Raw genomic sequence first — 14,381 nt, 5'->3', positions numbered from 1 at the left:
CCCAGGCACCGACTTTGGGGATGGGCGCTTCGCTTCCTCGGCTACCTTTTCCCAAATGTGACATCGGGGCTGCGAAAGGAGAACACTCTCTTCATCTTAGAACAGTGCTTTGCACATAGTAAGCGCTTAATAAATGCCATTATTATTATTGTTATTATTATTATTATTATTATTATCCCGATGGGTTACTGCCTCACCACACGGGACCTGGGCCGAACCCTTCAGAATCTCACCGAGGGCGGCGCGGGGCGATCTACTCGAGGCCTTCAAATAAACCGGGCGTTTCAACACGGCATCTGAGTTAAAAGTTTTATTCATTCAACATCTCACATTACAAATATTTAAAAATTATATGCATACTGGTATAAATAGTCATTTGCAAACTATTTAATAACATTAATTTTCCACTAGCACTTCAACAAATGAACTCTTTAAAAAAAGGAACTGTGTTATATAACTTAGAGTAGAACATACAAAAATATGAACTTAATGTGAAAATGACTTTAATAAAAAATGAATTACCCTTATTTAAAATGCTATAATAAATACTACAACCTCCCCATACACAGTAAAAACTATATGGAAATTCAGCCAAGTAGTACAATTAACTGACATACTTAAATAACTTTTCCTTCTGATAATATGAGCAATACACTGGAAAAAAACATTAGGGATTAGTAAAAACTAGACACCCACTTGCTAAAAGTTTCACTTCCAAAAAATATAACAAAAATCTGATGAAAATTATAAAAACTAATTATACTTTAAAATTTAAAAATATAAAAAATAAAACAGTTGAATACAATATTGTCCCAATTCTTACAATGCTATCAATCACAGTAGCTTTAAAATAAGATAATAAAATAAAGCAAATGACCAAAACCTCTTTTTTATTCCATTTTTAAAAATAATCTCAAATTTACATTAGTAGAAAGATTGATTTCTGATTCTTTTCTTTAGAAACACCAGCAAGAAAGAGGATTACTCTAACAGTAGAAAATGACATTTTTAAATGTCTGCAATTAAAAACAAAGAATTACACTGCAAAGATCTTTCAAAAGTCTGAAATAAGTATTGCACATAACAACTTGAAGTTAACTTGCCACAATTCATCACATTCAAGTTTTAAATCACCTTTAAACAGAAGGCTTAACTCTTCAAAACAAAAGGGGTGAATTATCAAGTCTTTCCAACAGCACTCTTATAAAACGCTAAATTCATTCACTGCAAGTTTCAATTTGCATTCTGCAGAGGTCTGTGTATGGAGAAGTATATATATATATATATATATACTTATATATACATATATATACTATACCAAAGCATGGGGCTGAAAGGGGCAAGGGAGAGGTTCCTTTACATAGAAAATAACCAGAAACACTTGGTTTTACATTGCAAAAATAACCATGTAATTACTCTGTGACTACATTGTAAGTACATGGCTGGTGCCATGCTAATGTGCTACAGCGACATGCGTGGGAAATTGAAGTGATACCTTAAAATCTGTAAACTAATTACATGTTAATTACGTTTTGAGTTACATGGTAACTCCCAACTACAACTCCATGTAATCTGAAGGCCGTGTAATCCCTAAAGTACAGAGTAATCGATAATTGTTTATGCCCTGTAAACTGAAGTGTCACCAAATAGTCTGTAAACACGCTTGTCACACAATCACCACAAGTGGATATTAGTAGAATAACGATTTCTTACATTAGTCATGCATACTAACATTACACGCCTGCCCGGGGGCGGGCTCTTGGTTTCTTTAAATATAATTTCAAAGAGCAGACATCTCTGAATCAAACACCGAACATCAATTTGTTAATATTAAAAATGGCTAAACATTCACCAAAAACGTCTGCATTGTGTATAGTTTTAAAAACTCAGTAAGAAGCTGTAGACAATTTTGATGTTACTTTAAACTTCTACCCTACGCTTATGCATTTCACTTCTGAGGGACTACGGACAGTGTTATTTGTCATTTTCATGCTTTTTTTTTTTTTCCCTTTAATTCTCAGCTTTACATATACTACTCCTTAAATTATAGGTACACCAAATAGCTGGTGCCGGGCTAGGATGTTTAAGCAACATGCTTTCTTCTTCTCTGCAGATTCTAAAATAGCATTGCCAGTGCACAACATCCATAATTCAAAATGTATGCAGAGCACTGAAATGTATAAAAAGCAGAATATAAGAAAATAAAATTTATTAAAATTATTTATATTAAAAAATGAAGTATATGAAGATCTCTCAGTAATAAAAGTACAAAAAGCTACTCTCTGCAATATGAAAAATTGAGGTATTGCATAAAGAGATATCCCGTCAGTGAAAAGTGTGCCTAAAAATGCTCACTGTTGGAAAAACAAGATATACAAAAGTAGTGCATAACAAATATACATTATGTGCATGACAAAATAAGTTAGCTACAAAAACACTGTACCGAAATTCAGCAGGTCATGTACAAAGGGAAAAATTATTATTCAAAGCTAGTTCTCAAACAGTGTTATTTCTTGTAATGGTAACTCATCACACCTGTTTACTGAGTAGGAACGGCACAACAGCACACACCCCAAGCCACCTACAAGCATTACAAAAAGGAAATGAACATTCCGACTAGTTCTGTACTTCAGGAGAAAAAGAAACGTCCCTGACGATCCCCTCCGTAGCACCCTCCGCTTCTATTACCGCTGCCGGCATTTTCAGGGATTTCAGTAAAAGCAGCTCCCTTCTACCTTGACTCTTGGACAGCAAATGTCTCCATTTTGACCTTTGGAACTTAACGGGGACGGGTCATTTAAAGCCTGTATTGAAAATTAGCGACTGCTTCTCGAAGATCGTGGGGCAGGGTGGGGAGAAAAGGCAGGGGAAAGGAGGCGGAGGGGAGCGGAGGAGAGAGCCTTGAGGGAGGGGGACGGGCAGGGAGAGGGATGTCCAGACCAGGTGTTTCCGCAGCGGTGCTGAGGCAAGTCTTTGGTTTTTTTAGAGTCTAAGATGGTGCTGTACGGTAGCACAGCAAACAAGATTGCCATCGGGTTTGGGTCTGTTCTGCACACTGCTAAACAATCATTCTAATCGACGATGAACAGGGCATTGGTTAAGAAGACACGAATTCGAACTAAAACTCAAGCGTCACCCCCAAGGCTCCGGAAAATCCTCTCCGGTCGCCTCGGACGGGCTCGTGATAAAAGCATGCGCTCACTCCTCGGTGAAGTTGGCACTTCAAACGCTTTCCGTCCCACGCCCTGGTCTGAAATTTCGGGTTATTTGATTTTTATTCTCTAGGAAGAGTAAGAGAGACAGATGCACTTCCGCAGATCTACGCAGCTGCTGTTGAGTTCAGCAAACAGTGCAAAATACTTTGAAGCGAAACTACCGGACTTTTTCTCGTTTTCACGTCCTTCTACACTACCGACACGTTACAGGTGGTGAAACTGACTTTACTTCCAAGATTAAACCAAATCAGCTGCCAGTTTCGCCTTCTGTGGTCTCGGTTTGTTAGACTAGATTACGGTAACCCACGAAATCTAAATGGTATCCTTGAGGTATCTCTAGGTTTTCTTTTTAATGTCAAAATGGAGAGCAAAGGCTGATACCTGAAGAAGGTTTAGTAAATTAGGATATAGCGTTATATAGAACATCAAAAATAAAATCTATACATTTGTCGTCAGGAGAGAAAACTTTTGCCAGTCTTTCCACTAGTTATCCTCAATTCTAGCTTTGGTAGGATTTCCGGGGCTCTCACCAGACCAGTTACTTTAAGAAAAATAAATAAGTGCACTCCCCTCAGTAGTGACTTTATCCAATCCTTACATTCTAAGCTTTTAAAATGTAATTGTTTAGATGAAAATATATCTAGCTCTGTCTATTTTAACTAGTTTTTATGTGTAATAACTTGGAGGCACAGGGAAATTATATTCAGCCTCAAAAATCCTTAAAAAATTATTACAATGCTGCTTCAACCTTGCTCATGCATTTGTGTTGCTTTAACATGCTCTTTCCTGTTAATAGAGAATTGCTAACTTCTTCCTTTGCTCTAAAAAGAAAAAAGAAAAGAAAAAAGAAAAAAAAAAAAACAAAAGGAAAATGAAAAATGCAAAAGCATTTCCCTGGGGGGAAAAACAGTGTCAGAATAGACTGATAGTGTTATTGTTGCATGGTTATTTTAATAAAAGTATTCTTATATGTTATATTATTAATAATAATTTAATTAAAAAACCAAAATACTCTATTGTTTCATTTCTCTTTTAATATTTCTCCCTCTCCTCTAAGAAAATGTTGCATGAAGTTTGGATCCTCTTGGCTTCGAGAAAGACAAGAAAATGAAACTCAAACGCAACATGATATCAAATACGAAAAGGAGTTCAATACAGTTTTCAGTGACACGAGAATCTACAAAATACCTATATTATAGGCCATTCTTTTCATTATACTATTGTTAAGTTACAGACGACTACAAAAGGACATGCGATCTGGAGGAGGGGAAGGGGCCAGGGCTAACAGAAGAGTGCACTTATTTTGAGGCCTGCAAAGGAGCTCTGCAGTAATCACTTAGTTCCAGCGGAATGAAATATGTCGAGGGCGATCTCCCCCTTCCTTCACCAAGGGCTTATGGAACTCCCTGCCAGCGCGAGAATGGATAGCAGCCCAGCAATATTCACAGTAATACTGCAGACAGGTAACGTTAGCACAGAAAAACGGAGCAAATTTTCCACCACAACGGGCCCCTTGACATTCGTCGCACAGCTGATCGTCCAAGACATATGGCTTAACTTCCACCTGCAACCAGAAATAAAAGGGGAAGCTGACTTTTCCTAGTGACTTGGGAGAACGATACAATTCGGATTATGGAGGTGAATTTTTGTCCCTTGGCGCGGCGGCTGTCCCTTTGTTCTGAGGCATCTGCGTATGCACCGGAGAAGGACCGATTACCGGCACCCTATCGCATCGCGTTCAGAAACCAAGAGGCCGTCGGCGGGAACCCACGAGCACAAGTCGGGTATTTAGGCGAGGACAAAGGCAATGACCTAACTGATCTGACACCTTGAAATGAGCAAATGACCAATTCAAATTTGGGGGCTGGACCGCTCTGCCCCACTGGGAATCCTGGTTTAACGAAGCAGACAAAAGTCAACGCTGTTCCCCATTCCACCCAATGCCTCGTGTAGCGTTGGGACAGATGCCTGGACTGGACGTTGTGGCTTAAATTCCGGCCCAGATGCTACTGATGACCTACGTTATCTCAGACAAGTCATCTTTGGTTGTGATGCTTAAGTCGGTCCTCAGTGGAACCACACGCTAGTGAGCGAGTAAGCTGGGCTTCTTTCTCCTCAACGGAGCGGCAAGTTTAGCCTGAGCAGAGATGCCAGCTTCACTGGAGCTAGGAGGTGGAAGGCCTTGGGCTTACTCCACTGGTTCGCAGCCCAACCTGGGATCTGAACCTCCCAGGCAAGTTTACTACCTTACCAGCTGGATGGCCACTGGGAAGAGGGGAGCACGGGTCAATCACGGGTTAGAAAAGGCCCAACTGTCTAATTAGGGTGCCAATAAGGCAGATGCCCAGCAGGTAAGAGCTGGAGGTGTGGGAGCAAAAGGAGGGAGAAGCTAGTACCAGGAATAAGGGAGAGGTGGAATTTACTGAGTCTAAGGGCAACAGCACCCCTAAGACTAAGGAAAACCCTGACTTGTTTATTCCTACAGCATAATTACCAGCCTCAATTCTTACTAGGCCTGCCCTTTGAAAAGTCCAGGTCTTGGAAAGCCAAGTCCTGGTTAGGCTGAGTGGGGTAGGCTGAGATATTCGTAAGAAAGCCAAGGTGGTGTGGTCATATCTAACTCTACATTCACCCTCATATCCGAACAGTTGCCACACAGGGGTTTGCGTCTGAAACGAACCTTCTGGAAACCATTTCTAGAACCCACACTTTCGGCCTTACCCGTTTATCTATCTCTCCGTGTTGCAGCTGAACAAAGCGGGCACTGATAGCAGCTATGTAACTCTGTTGATTCGAAAATGCAACTCGCCCAGCTCCTTTTGGGTATTTCAGCTCAGGGTCAGTGTCAATTCCAGCGTAGCAAACCCCTCCATACAGTCGGTCCATTATCATTGCAAGTTCCACTAAACCGGAAAGGAGCACAAGGGTCTAAACTTCAGAAGGTCATCTTTTAACTTTGGGAAAAAAAAAAATCTGTCCGATGTGTTTTATGGTTGCTATTCCTATTCTAAGATGTCGCTGATATGCCTCTCTAGACTGTAAGCTCATTATGGGCAGGGAACATGTCTGCTGGAGTATTGTACACTCCAAAGGGGCTTAGTACAGTGCCCTGAACGTAGTAAGCGTTCAATAAATACTGACTGACTTGTTTTGACTACTATTTTAAATTCTTTTAAACAGCCCATATAATCCGTCATTCTGATAGACTCATATATACTCCATATATATATATATATATATATAATCATATAGACTCCCTTCCCTTTATTCTCCAGATGGCAGTGATGCTCTTGGGCCTTGCTGGCCACGTGGCTTTCTGCTGCAGCTGAATTACAAGCCCAGTCCACAGCTATTTAAGTCCTCATGGGCTCTAGGCTCAGCATGACAAGGATATCCAGGCAGATCTACCAAACACCAGAGCAGGCTTGGCTCTTCTCAGAGCTTTCTGCGGCAGCCCTAAAAGCTCACCCCAACAATCTTATCCACTAGATATCTGCTGACACGTTGGGCAAGAAGAACAAGAGACTGCAGTCTATGTTTGTGAGTGGGTCAAGGTGAGAGAGAGAAAGTGCGTGGGAATGAGGGTGACAATACGGAGATTATTTTCCATTCTGAAGAATCAAATTTTGGGTGGGGGGAGAGCAATCTTACTTTCTGAACAATACAGTATTGGCACAGTAGGCTCTGTTCTCTTGTAAACTTGGAGGCACACCTGAGTTTGTTCATTCACATCCTCCTCCCTCAGGTTAGACTTGTCTACAAAGGAGGCATTTGACTGGTAAGCTCTCTCCAGTATTGAGACTTCATGCAATAGAGGGGCTCCTCTGGGTATATTTTTACATTTTTTAAAATCATCTGATTCAGTCTGAAATCAGAACTAGCCCACAAGAAAGTAGAAATGAAATACAGTTAAACACACACAATGTGTGTGTGAGTCCCCGGTGGGCCAGGGACAACATATGACCTGATTAACTTGTATCTATCCCAGAGCTTAGAATACTGCTGATGAATATTATAAGTACTATTATTATCATTACTAACCACCTGCTACTCTATGTTGAAGCACTTTACTTAGCAACATCAACTAGTGTTTAGGATGCACTAATTTATCTTGCGAAAAGATTTCGTACAACTCTTTCTGGGCCATACCAGCTCGCAATGGTCGAGGGACTCCGCCAACAAAAATGGTTTTCCGGGGATCGAGAGGTTGAGAGCCATCCATCACGAAATCACTATCGCTGAGATTCCAGGGCCGGATCTGCACCTGAGGGGCACACACACACACACACACAAGTTCTCATTGCTCATTCAGAGATATTTGCTAATGACAATTTAAAATTGATGCCAAGCACTTTCTTTTTGAAATCAATAACGTACACCGCAAATCAGTGGGCAAACTTATCAAGACACTTATACAACATACCCAGGAGTAAATGCCTATATATATTGCAAAACCAAACATGCCAATTACATTGAATAGCATAAACTAACATTGAGGAGCAATGAGGCCTAGTGGAAAGATAGGAGTCAGTGGGAGTCAGAGGGCCTGGGCTCTAATTCTGGCTCTGCCAGTTGCCTGCTGTGTGACCTTGGGCAAGTCATTTAACTTCTCTGTGCCTCAGTTTCCTCATCTGTAAAACTGGGAGTCAGTGCCTGTTCTCCCCAACTTATACTCTGAGCCCTACGTGGGACAGGGACTATGTCTGATCTGATTAACTAGTACCTATCCCAGCACTTAGAACGGTGCTCGACACATAGTAAATGCTTAACAAATACCAGAATAATAATTATGAACTCACCTGACTGATGTGGTAGATCATTATATAACCCGGGTGGGTTATCATGCTAAACATTTTAAAACATATATACTTATATATTCAGAGATGCTTTTCAGAATATTCTAGAAGGAGGCACCAAACTAGAACCAGTTAAAACCTTTGCTGAGAAGAGGAAGAATGCATTTGATTTATTCCTGAGAACAGAATAAGCTCTGTTTTCAGCTACTGTAGATGTAATGCCTTTATCTACTGGGCTACTGTGAAGTGTCTCGGTGGAAAATTACTGTTACTGAAACAAGGAAAGAATCCAGTATCAAAATAAAAGACACAGTCCATTAGTACCAGGTCTGAAGAGAATTCGGCAATAACTGCTTACTCACAACCATCACCATGATCAGTACTTGAGAGCCTTCTAAACTCTGCTCTGCACTGGCACCCAAAGCAAATATAAATCAATTAAATGCCAACTTGTGCTTCCCAAGTGCTTAGTACAGTGAAAGCTTAGCTTAGCTTTCACAGAAAGCTTAGCTTAGCACACAGAAAGCGCTCAATAAATATGACTGAATGAATGAAATACACCTACACATCCTCCCCAAGACGGAGACGCATCTTTCAAATTGAGATGGGTATCTGGAGATGACAAACTGCGATAATTTTGTGCCAATTTTATATTTGAAAAAAAAACAACCAATACACTCACTGGCTTATCCTTGATCGTGGGACTAGAGACACAAAGGTAAAGTTTTCCATCTTCTTCAATACAAGCATCAATCAGAGCTTGAACGGAGCTTTCATCTTGGAACAGCAGAAACGCATACCCTGAGAAAGAGAACAAACAACCTGGGAGGGTGCCGGTGGCATTTCCACTGGCCTAAAATCAGGAACCAGCCTCAATCCGGCTCCAGTAAAAGAAAAAGTCTGGAAACGGGTGGTCCTCAGTGGGTCGGGAAGGGGCTATGCCCTCCAGCCCTGACCCTAGCCCTGATCCTCCTGCTGTCTTTCTGGTGGCCAGTAAGTAGCCATTCTGCCTCTCCTATTTTACTGCTCCCTGAGTAAAATAGAGAGTGTGTCAAATGGGCTGCAGGCCTGGAGTTTTCTTCAGAGGCCGGCTGTCACTCTCACTCCCAATCCCACTCGCTTTCTGGTTGATGGAGAAGGCTCGGCGGCTAGGATGGGCGGGAGTCCGTAGCACAGCGTGGACGGCCGGCATTCCGGTGAGAAATATTTTTTACACCCAATACTCTGTAATACACTTTGCCCGCAACCATTATTAGAAGTAGATGGGAAAATGGATTGGGGGAAGAGAGTTGAAGGGCTAATTTGGAGTGAAACTGGTGAGGAAAACAGAATATAGAGTTTGATCACCAGTACACACTTAACCATTTGAAGCATCTTATAAACAGGACTTTATCAAATATTTATCTGGGAGGTAAACTGGTAGACTGGGAGCCCACTGTTGGGTAGGGACCGTCTCTATATGTTGCCAACTTGTACTTCCCAAGTGCTCAGTACAGTGCTCTGCACACAGTAAGCGCTCAATAAATACGATTGATGATGAGGTAGAACAAAGACTAACAATTACATCCCTGCAAAGCTGAACCTTTAATTTTTTAAATTCTAATTCTTTTTTTTCCTTTAGCAATGTATTTCAAACATGAGAGTTACCTTTAGGAGGAAAGTACGATTTACTTTCGGCTTTATGAGGCCAGTCCACAATCAGAGGGCCGAAGCGGCGGAAACTAGCTGTGATTTCATCTAATGAGTGCAAAATAAAACATAAAAAAAAAAATCATTACAAAATTCTTGGCAGGGATAGTCTTTCAGCAATTTTGATTAAAAAAATGATTTTAAACAACAGATTACTGGTAATGGGATTAAATCATTCTCCATGAGCTGTAGGCTCGTTATTTCATTTTATTATTTTTATTTACTTTTGTTATCTTAATTTAAGCATTTTGTTTATGTCCCAAATTGTGCTCCATTGGATTTCAGAACTAAAGATAAGTAAGCTCAAGATTTCACCGCAAATTAAATTTCTGTCTGTAACCCTGGCTACTTCTGAACTGCAGTAATGCCAAATTGGAACAGGGAGTAAACAAAGGAATATCCCATATGCCAGTCCCACATCTATCCTCATTAGCTGACAACTTCAAAGCCATGTTAATATGAATATTCACTAACACTGCTATGAGTGAGACCTCATGAAAGCATGGAGGAAACCTTTAAAGCCTCTCATTCCAATATTTCACTTGAAAATTTACTGGCATTTTAAAACACTCATTGGCACGGGAAAAGATTACCAAGATGGAAGACGGAAATGTAATAATTGGTATATAACATTTCCATACTGTACCTGGTCTTTGCTCCAAACTCTAGAATATTCAGAAAATGACCATCACCTTTATCAAAATCCACGGGCGATATTCTTCAAGCCAGTAAGAGTTGATATCTTAGGCCAACCTCAGACTGCTAGGCTGCTATTTCTCAAAAAAGTATCTGGCTGAAAACCACATGATTTAAAAGGAGAGGCGGGGCTCCGACCTTTTATTTTAGGCTTATCCTAATTTACTCTAGTCTTTGGGGGCCAAGTTTACACATCCACCATCATCAGAAGTAACAGTGAGCCCACTTTCTAGACTGTGAGCCCGCTGCTGGGTAGGGACCGTCCCTATATGTTGCCAACTTGTACTTCCCAAGCGCTTAGTACAGTGCTCTGCACACAGTAAGCGCTCAATAAATATGATTGAATGAATGAAAGTAGCAGCAGTCTGTGCCTACAGTGGACGGCACCTACTTTGCACACTCCCCTATGTCAAAGGGAGACTTAAGTACAGAGCCAGCCCTTAAGGAGCTAACCGTATGACAGGAGGGATAAATTTCAAAACCACATGGCCATCAGTGAGAACCTCACTGTAGCAAAAGGAACCAAAGACAACCCTGCGTTTCAGGCCAGGACTTGATCATCTTTCGATACGAGGAACGCTTTTTAAAACGAGTGCTTTGAAGATTTTATAAGCTCTCGCTTTTCAGCACTTCATTTGCACGTACATAGGTTTTTAGAATTCTCCACGGGGTAGTTAAAGAAGATAGGATAACTAGGTGTGTGGGGGGGGTTAATTAATAATCAGGGAAGGCTTCCAACAGGAGGTGGGATTTAGTAGGAGGAAGCAGTTTGGCAAGGCAGAAGGGGAAAGGCATTTTAAGAGGTGAGCACTGCATGTGCAATAGCTTGGAGGTAGGAGGGATAGGTGGGATGTGGTGAGGGGAATTGCTTCATCAGAGCACTGAGTAGCAGAGTAACTGGAAAGAGTTCTTAGGTAGGGAGAGTCAGCTGGCCAAGGGGCTCAAAGCGCATAGATAAAATTTTCTTTGAGTCTGAACAACGATCTTGAACCTCTAAGGGAAGTGGAGAATCACATGATTAGACTGACATTTGGGAGAAGTGATTCTTGCTGTTTTGCATAGGTGAGTCTGGACTGGAGAGGTTACAGAAACTGAATAATAATAATGATGGCATTTATTAAGCATTTACCGTGTGCGAGGCACTGTTCTAAGCACTGGGGAGTTACAAGGTGATCAGGTTGTCCCTCAGGGGGCTCACAGTCTTAATCCCCATTTTACAGATGAGGTCACTGAGGCACAGAGAAGTTGAGTGACTTGCCCAAAGTCACACAGCTGACAACTGCTGGAGGCAGCATTTGAACCTGTGACCTCTGACTCCGAAGCCGTGCTCTTTCCACTGAGCCACACTGCTTCTCGTGGGACACTTGAATGGGGGAGGTTGCGACTACCCAGGTACAAGGTGCTACGAAGGAGTAGAGGGGAAGGGTTGGCTCCATCAGACCTCGCTGAGGAAGAACGAGCAGAACTCCGTCCTGGATTAAACACGGGCAGTGAATGAGAGAGGAGTTACGAGTCAGAGGGACGGGGACGGGGACGGGGGGGGGGGGGGGGAGCAGGGTGGTGATGGGACTGATGATGGCAGTGATGGAAAGTTATGGAGAGGAAGTGACATGCACGAAGGCACCCAGCTAGTCACAGGCAGGACCCGAATTCCAGTGTCCTTATTCCCACACCTGCGTTCTTGTTCCCTGAGCCCTGCTGGCTCTCTTCTCAATGGAGTTTAACAGGGTTTCCTCTGCATCAAACTGAAATTCTTTATCATTGGCTTTAAAGCAGTCAGCTCTCCCCCTCCTCCGTTACCCGCATTTTGCTCCAGTAGCGCCAGCTTGCTCACTGTACTTCAATCTCGTCTATCTCACCACCATCCCCTTAGAACTGGAATCCCCTCCCCTGCCATATACCACAGACCACCACTTTCCCACATTCACAGTCTTATTAAAATCCCATCTCCTCCGAGAGGCCTTCCCCAATTAAGGCCTCTTTTCTCCTACTCCCTCTTCCTTCTGCTGGATAGGCACTCGATAGTCACCCCACCCTCAGGCCCACACACCCGTAATTTATTGTATATTCATGTCTGTCTCCCCCTCTATGCTGTGAGCACCTTATGGGCAGGGAAGCTGTCTACCAATTCTTTGTACTGTACTCTTCCAAGAGCCTAGTGCAGTGCTCTCCACACAATAGGTGCTCAAAAATACCACCAATGGATTGACTGGATTTGCAGGTGTTTAAAAGCATTCCTCCCTTCCGGTCCCTTTACTCCTTTCACCCAACGTCAACCAAGGGACGGGACCTCACTTCTTCCTGATGATTTGGGCCAGATTTGTCCTTGGGGTGCCCACAGCATTAAGCTTATTTCCCACCTCGTAATTAAATTTTTAAAAAGCCAATGTGGAGACAAGCTCTCTACCAAGCTAATGCAGTTCTAGAAGGAATCCCACCCACAAACTATTTGTGTTGGCAACATTAGTCTATAGGGCACAAACTGCAATTGATAAACATTTTGCATTGTTAATATAAAAGCTTCCACTCCCACCCCTGCAAAATTGCTGCTGCTTTCCTCTCCTCCCTCCTACCCCTTCCTCAAAATATGCCAAACTAGGCCAAAACTGGGCCAGGACCTAATGGGGAAATCTAGCTCTTGTTGGGATTTTGGTCTTCTCGAGATGAACTACTTAGCAGCACTTTTCATAATATTAGCAGTGAGCAGAAACAGAGAAGGTTCAAGTTCATGCACGATTGGTTGGAAACTGGCAATTATCTTACTAAAAAGGCATCCAGTTTGTTAGCTCCCTTTGGGCAGGAAACACGGCTACCAACTCTGTAAACTGCAATTTCTCAGGAACTTAGCGCAGTGCTCCGAGCATAGCAAGCGCTCAATAAATATGATTGATCGACTGATCAGAAATCCACTTAATCCTTAGAGAAATGGACTTTCCCTACTCATTTCTTCCCTCGGATCAATGCGTTCTCCTTTAAGGCTGCAGTTTCCTAGAACCCACACCCTTCCGATTAACCTAAGGGACCCTGCACAGTCCTTGCTCCACTCAAGGGTACTTGAGCGTTATTCAAAAATCTACACCGCTAAATTCAAGTTGAAATAGGGAGTGTCAGTTACAAAGAATCCCAAATTGGCCACCTATTCACCCCTTTCGGGTGACGGATCCTACGGGACTCATTTCTGAACCTACCTTCGTCGATGTCAGGAGGCAGTCCACCCACAAACACCTTGCGGGAATACCGCTCTACTCTTTCCCCGTTTTGGTGAGTGAAGCAATGAGGGGAACCCAAACCACTATGGAGAGACTGGTCCCCACGGCCATCATCCAAGAATCCATCTTCCATTGGGAACAGTGAAGACTGACCTGGAAGAGAAAACATGGGAACTCTCAGACATAATCATGCCACGCTTTTCCCCCGGCCCCACCTGAACCGCTGCATCCATCTTCCTAGTCATTAGCGCAGTGCTCTGCACTTAGCAAACGTTCAATAAATACCATTGATGATGGGAAATAAAATCATTTAGATAGACATCTGAATCAATTCCACGCCATCTGCTTAAATCCTTTGAGGAAAAAAGTGCATGTTTTACACATAAGGCTCAAAAGATCTGTTGGCATGTGGTAACTTCATCCTTGTTAGGGAAATGAAAGGAGGCTGGATCCCACTGTCAAGCACAGCCGTGCGCCTCCAGGAATGTAATGGGGACCCCCTAAGTCAGTATTCCTGAACATTTTCCATGCAAAAATGCATTGAAAGTGAACAGCATGGCGGTAGCTTTAACAAAGTGAGCACTCGTCTTGGATTTTTTTAAATTCTAGGATGAAAGCTTCCAGGAACAGAAACTGTTACCCATCTTTATTGTTGAGGTTACAGAATTCCTATTCACTAGACACATCGAAGTCTGATATGTCGGATATATCAGACAGATAAATGCCCTCCCCTGCTTCAAAGCCTCAGTGAGAGCACATCTCCTCCAGGAAGCCTT

At 42.3% G+C, this 14,381-nt stretch overlaps 1 protein-coding gene across 4 annotated transcripts in view; it reads right to left on the bottom strand.

Annotated features, from left to right (window-relative positions):
* Positions 1 to 295: 295 nt before the first annotated feature.
* Positions 296 to 14,381, bottom strand: part of CPEB4 (cytoplasmic polyadenylation element binding protein 4) — an 80,184-nt gene continuing 66,098 nt past the window's right edge. For all 4 annotated transcript variants that reach the window (XM_038771956.1, XM_038771957.1, XM_038771958.1 and 1 more), the window contains 6 exons: positions 13,585 to 13,758; positions 9,659 to 9,748; positions 8,694 to 8,812; positions 7,365 to 7,479; positions 5,937 to 6,118; positions 296 to 4,779 (listed from right to left, as the gene is read on the bottom strand). In XM_038771956.1, coding sequence (XP_038627884.1) covers positions 4,552 to 4,779; positions 5,937 to 6,118; positions 7,365 to 7,479; positions 8,694 to 8,812; positions 9,659 to 9,748; positions 13,585 to 13,758 — 908 coding nt within the window. In that variant the 3' untranslated portion in view covers positions 296 to 4,551. The remainder of the gene's footprint in view (positions 4,780 to 5,936; positions 6,119 to 7,364; positions 7,480 to 8,693; positions 8,813 to 9,658; positions 9,749 to 13,584; positions 13,759 to 14,381) is intronic.

The sequence above is a fragment of the Tachyglossus aculeatus genome, chromosome X1, assembly GCF_015852505.1.
Source record: "Tachyglossus aculeatus isolate mTacAcu1 chromosome X1, mTacAcu1.pri, whole genome shotgun sequence".
Classification (NCBI taxonomy): domain Eukaryota; kingdom Metazoa; phylum Chordata; class Mammalia; order Monotremata; family Tachyglossidae; genus Tachyglossus; species Tachyglossus aculeatus.
This window is presented reverse-complemented; position numbering and strand designations above follow the sequence as displayed.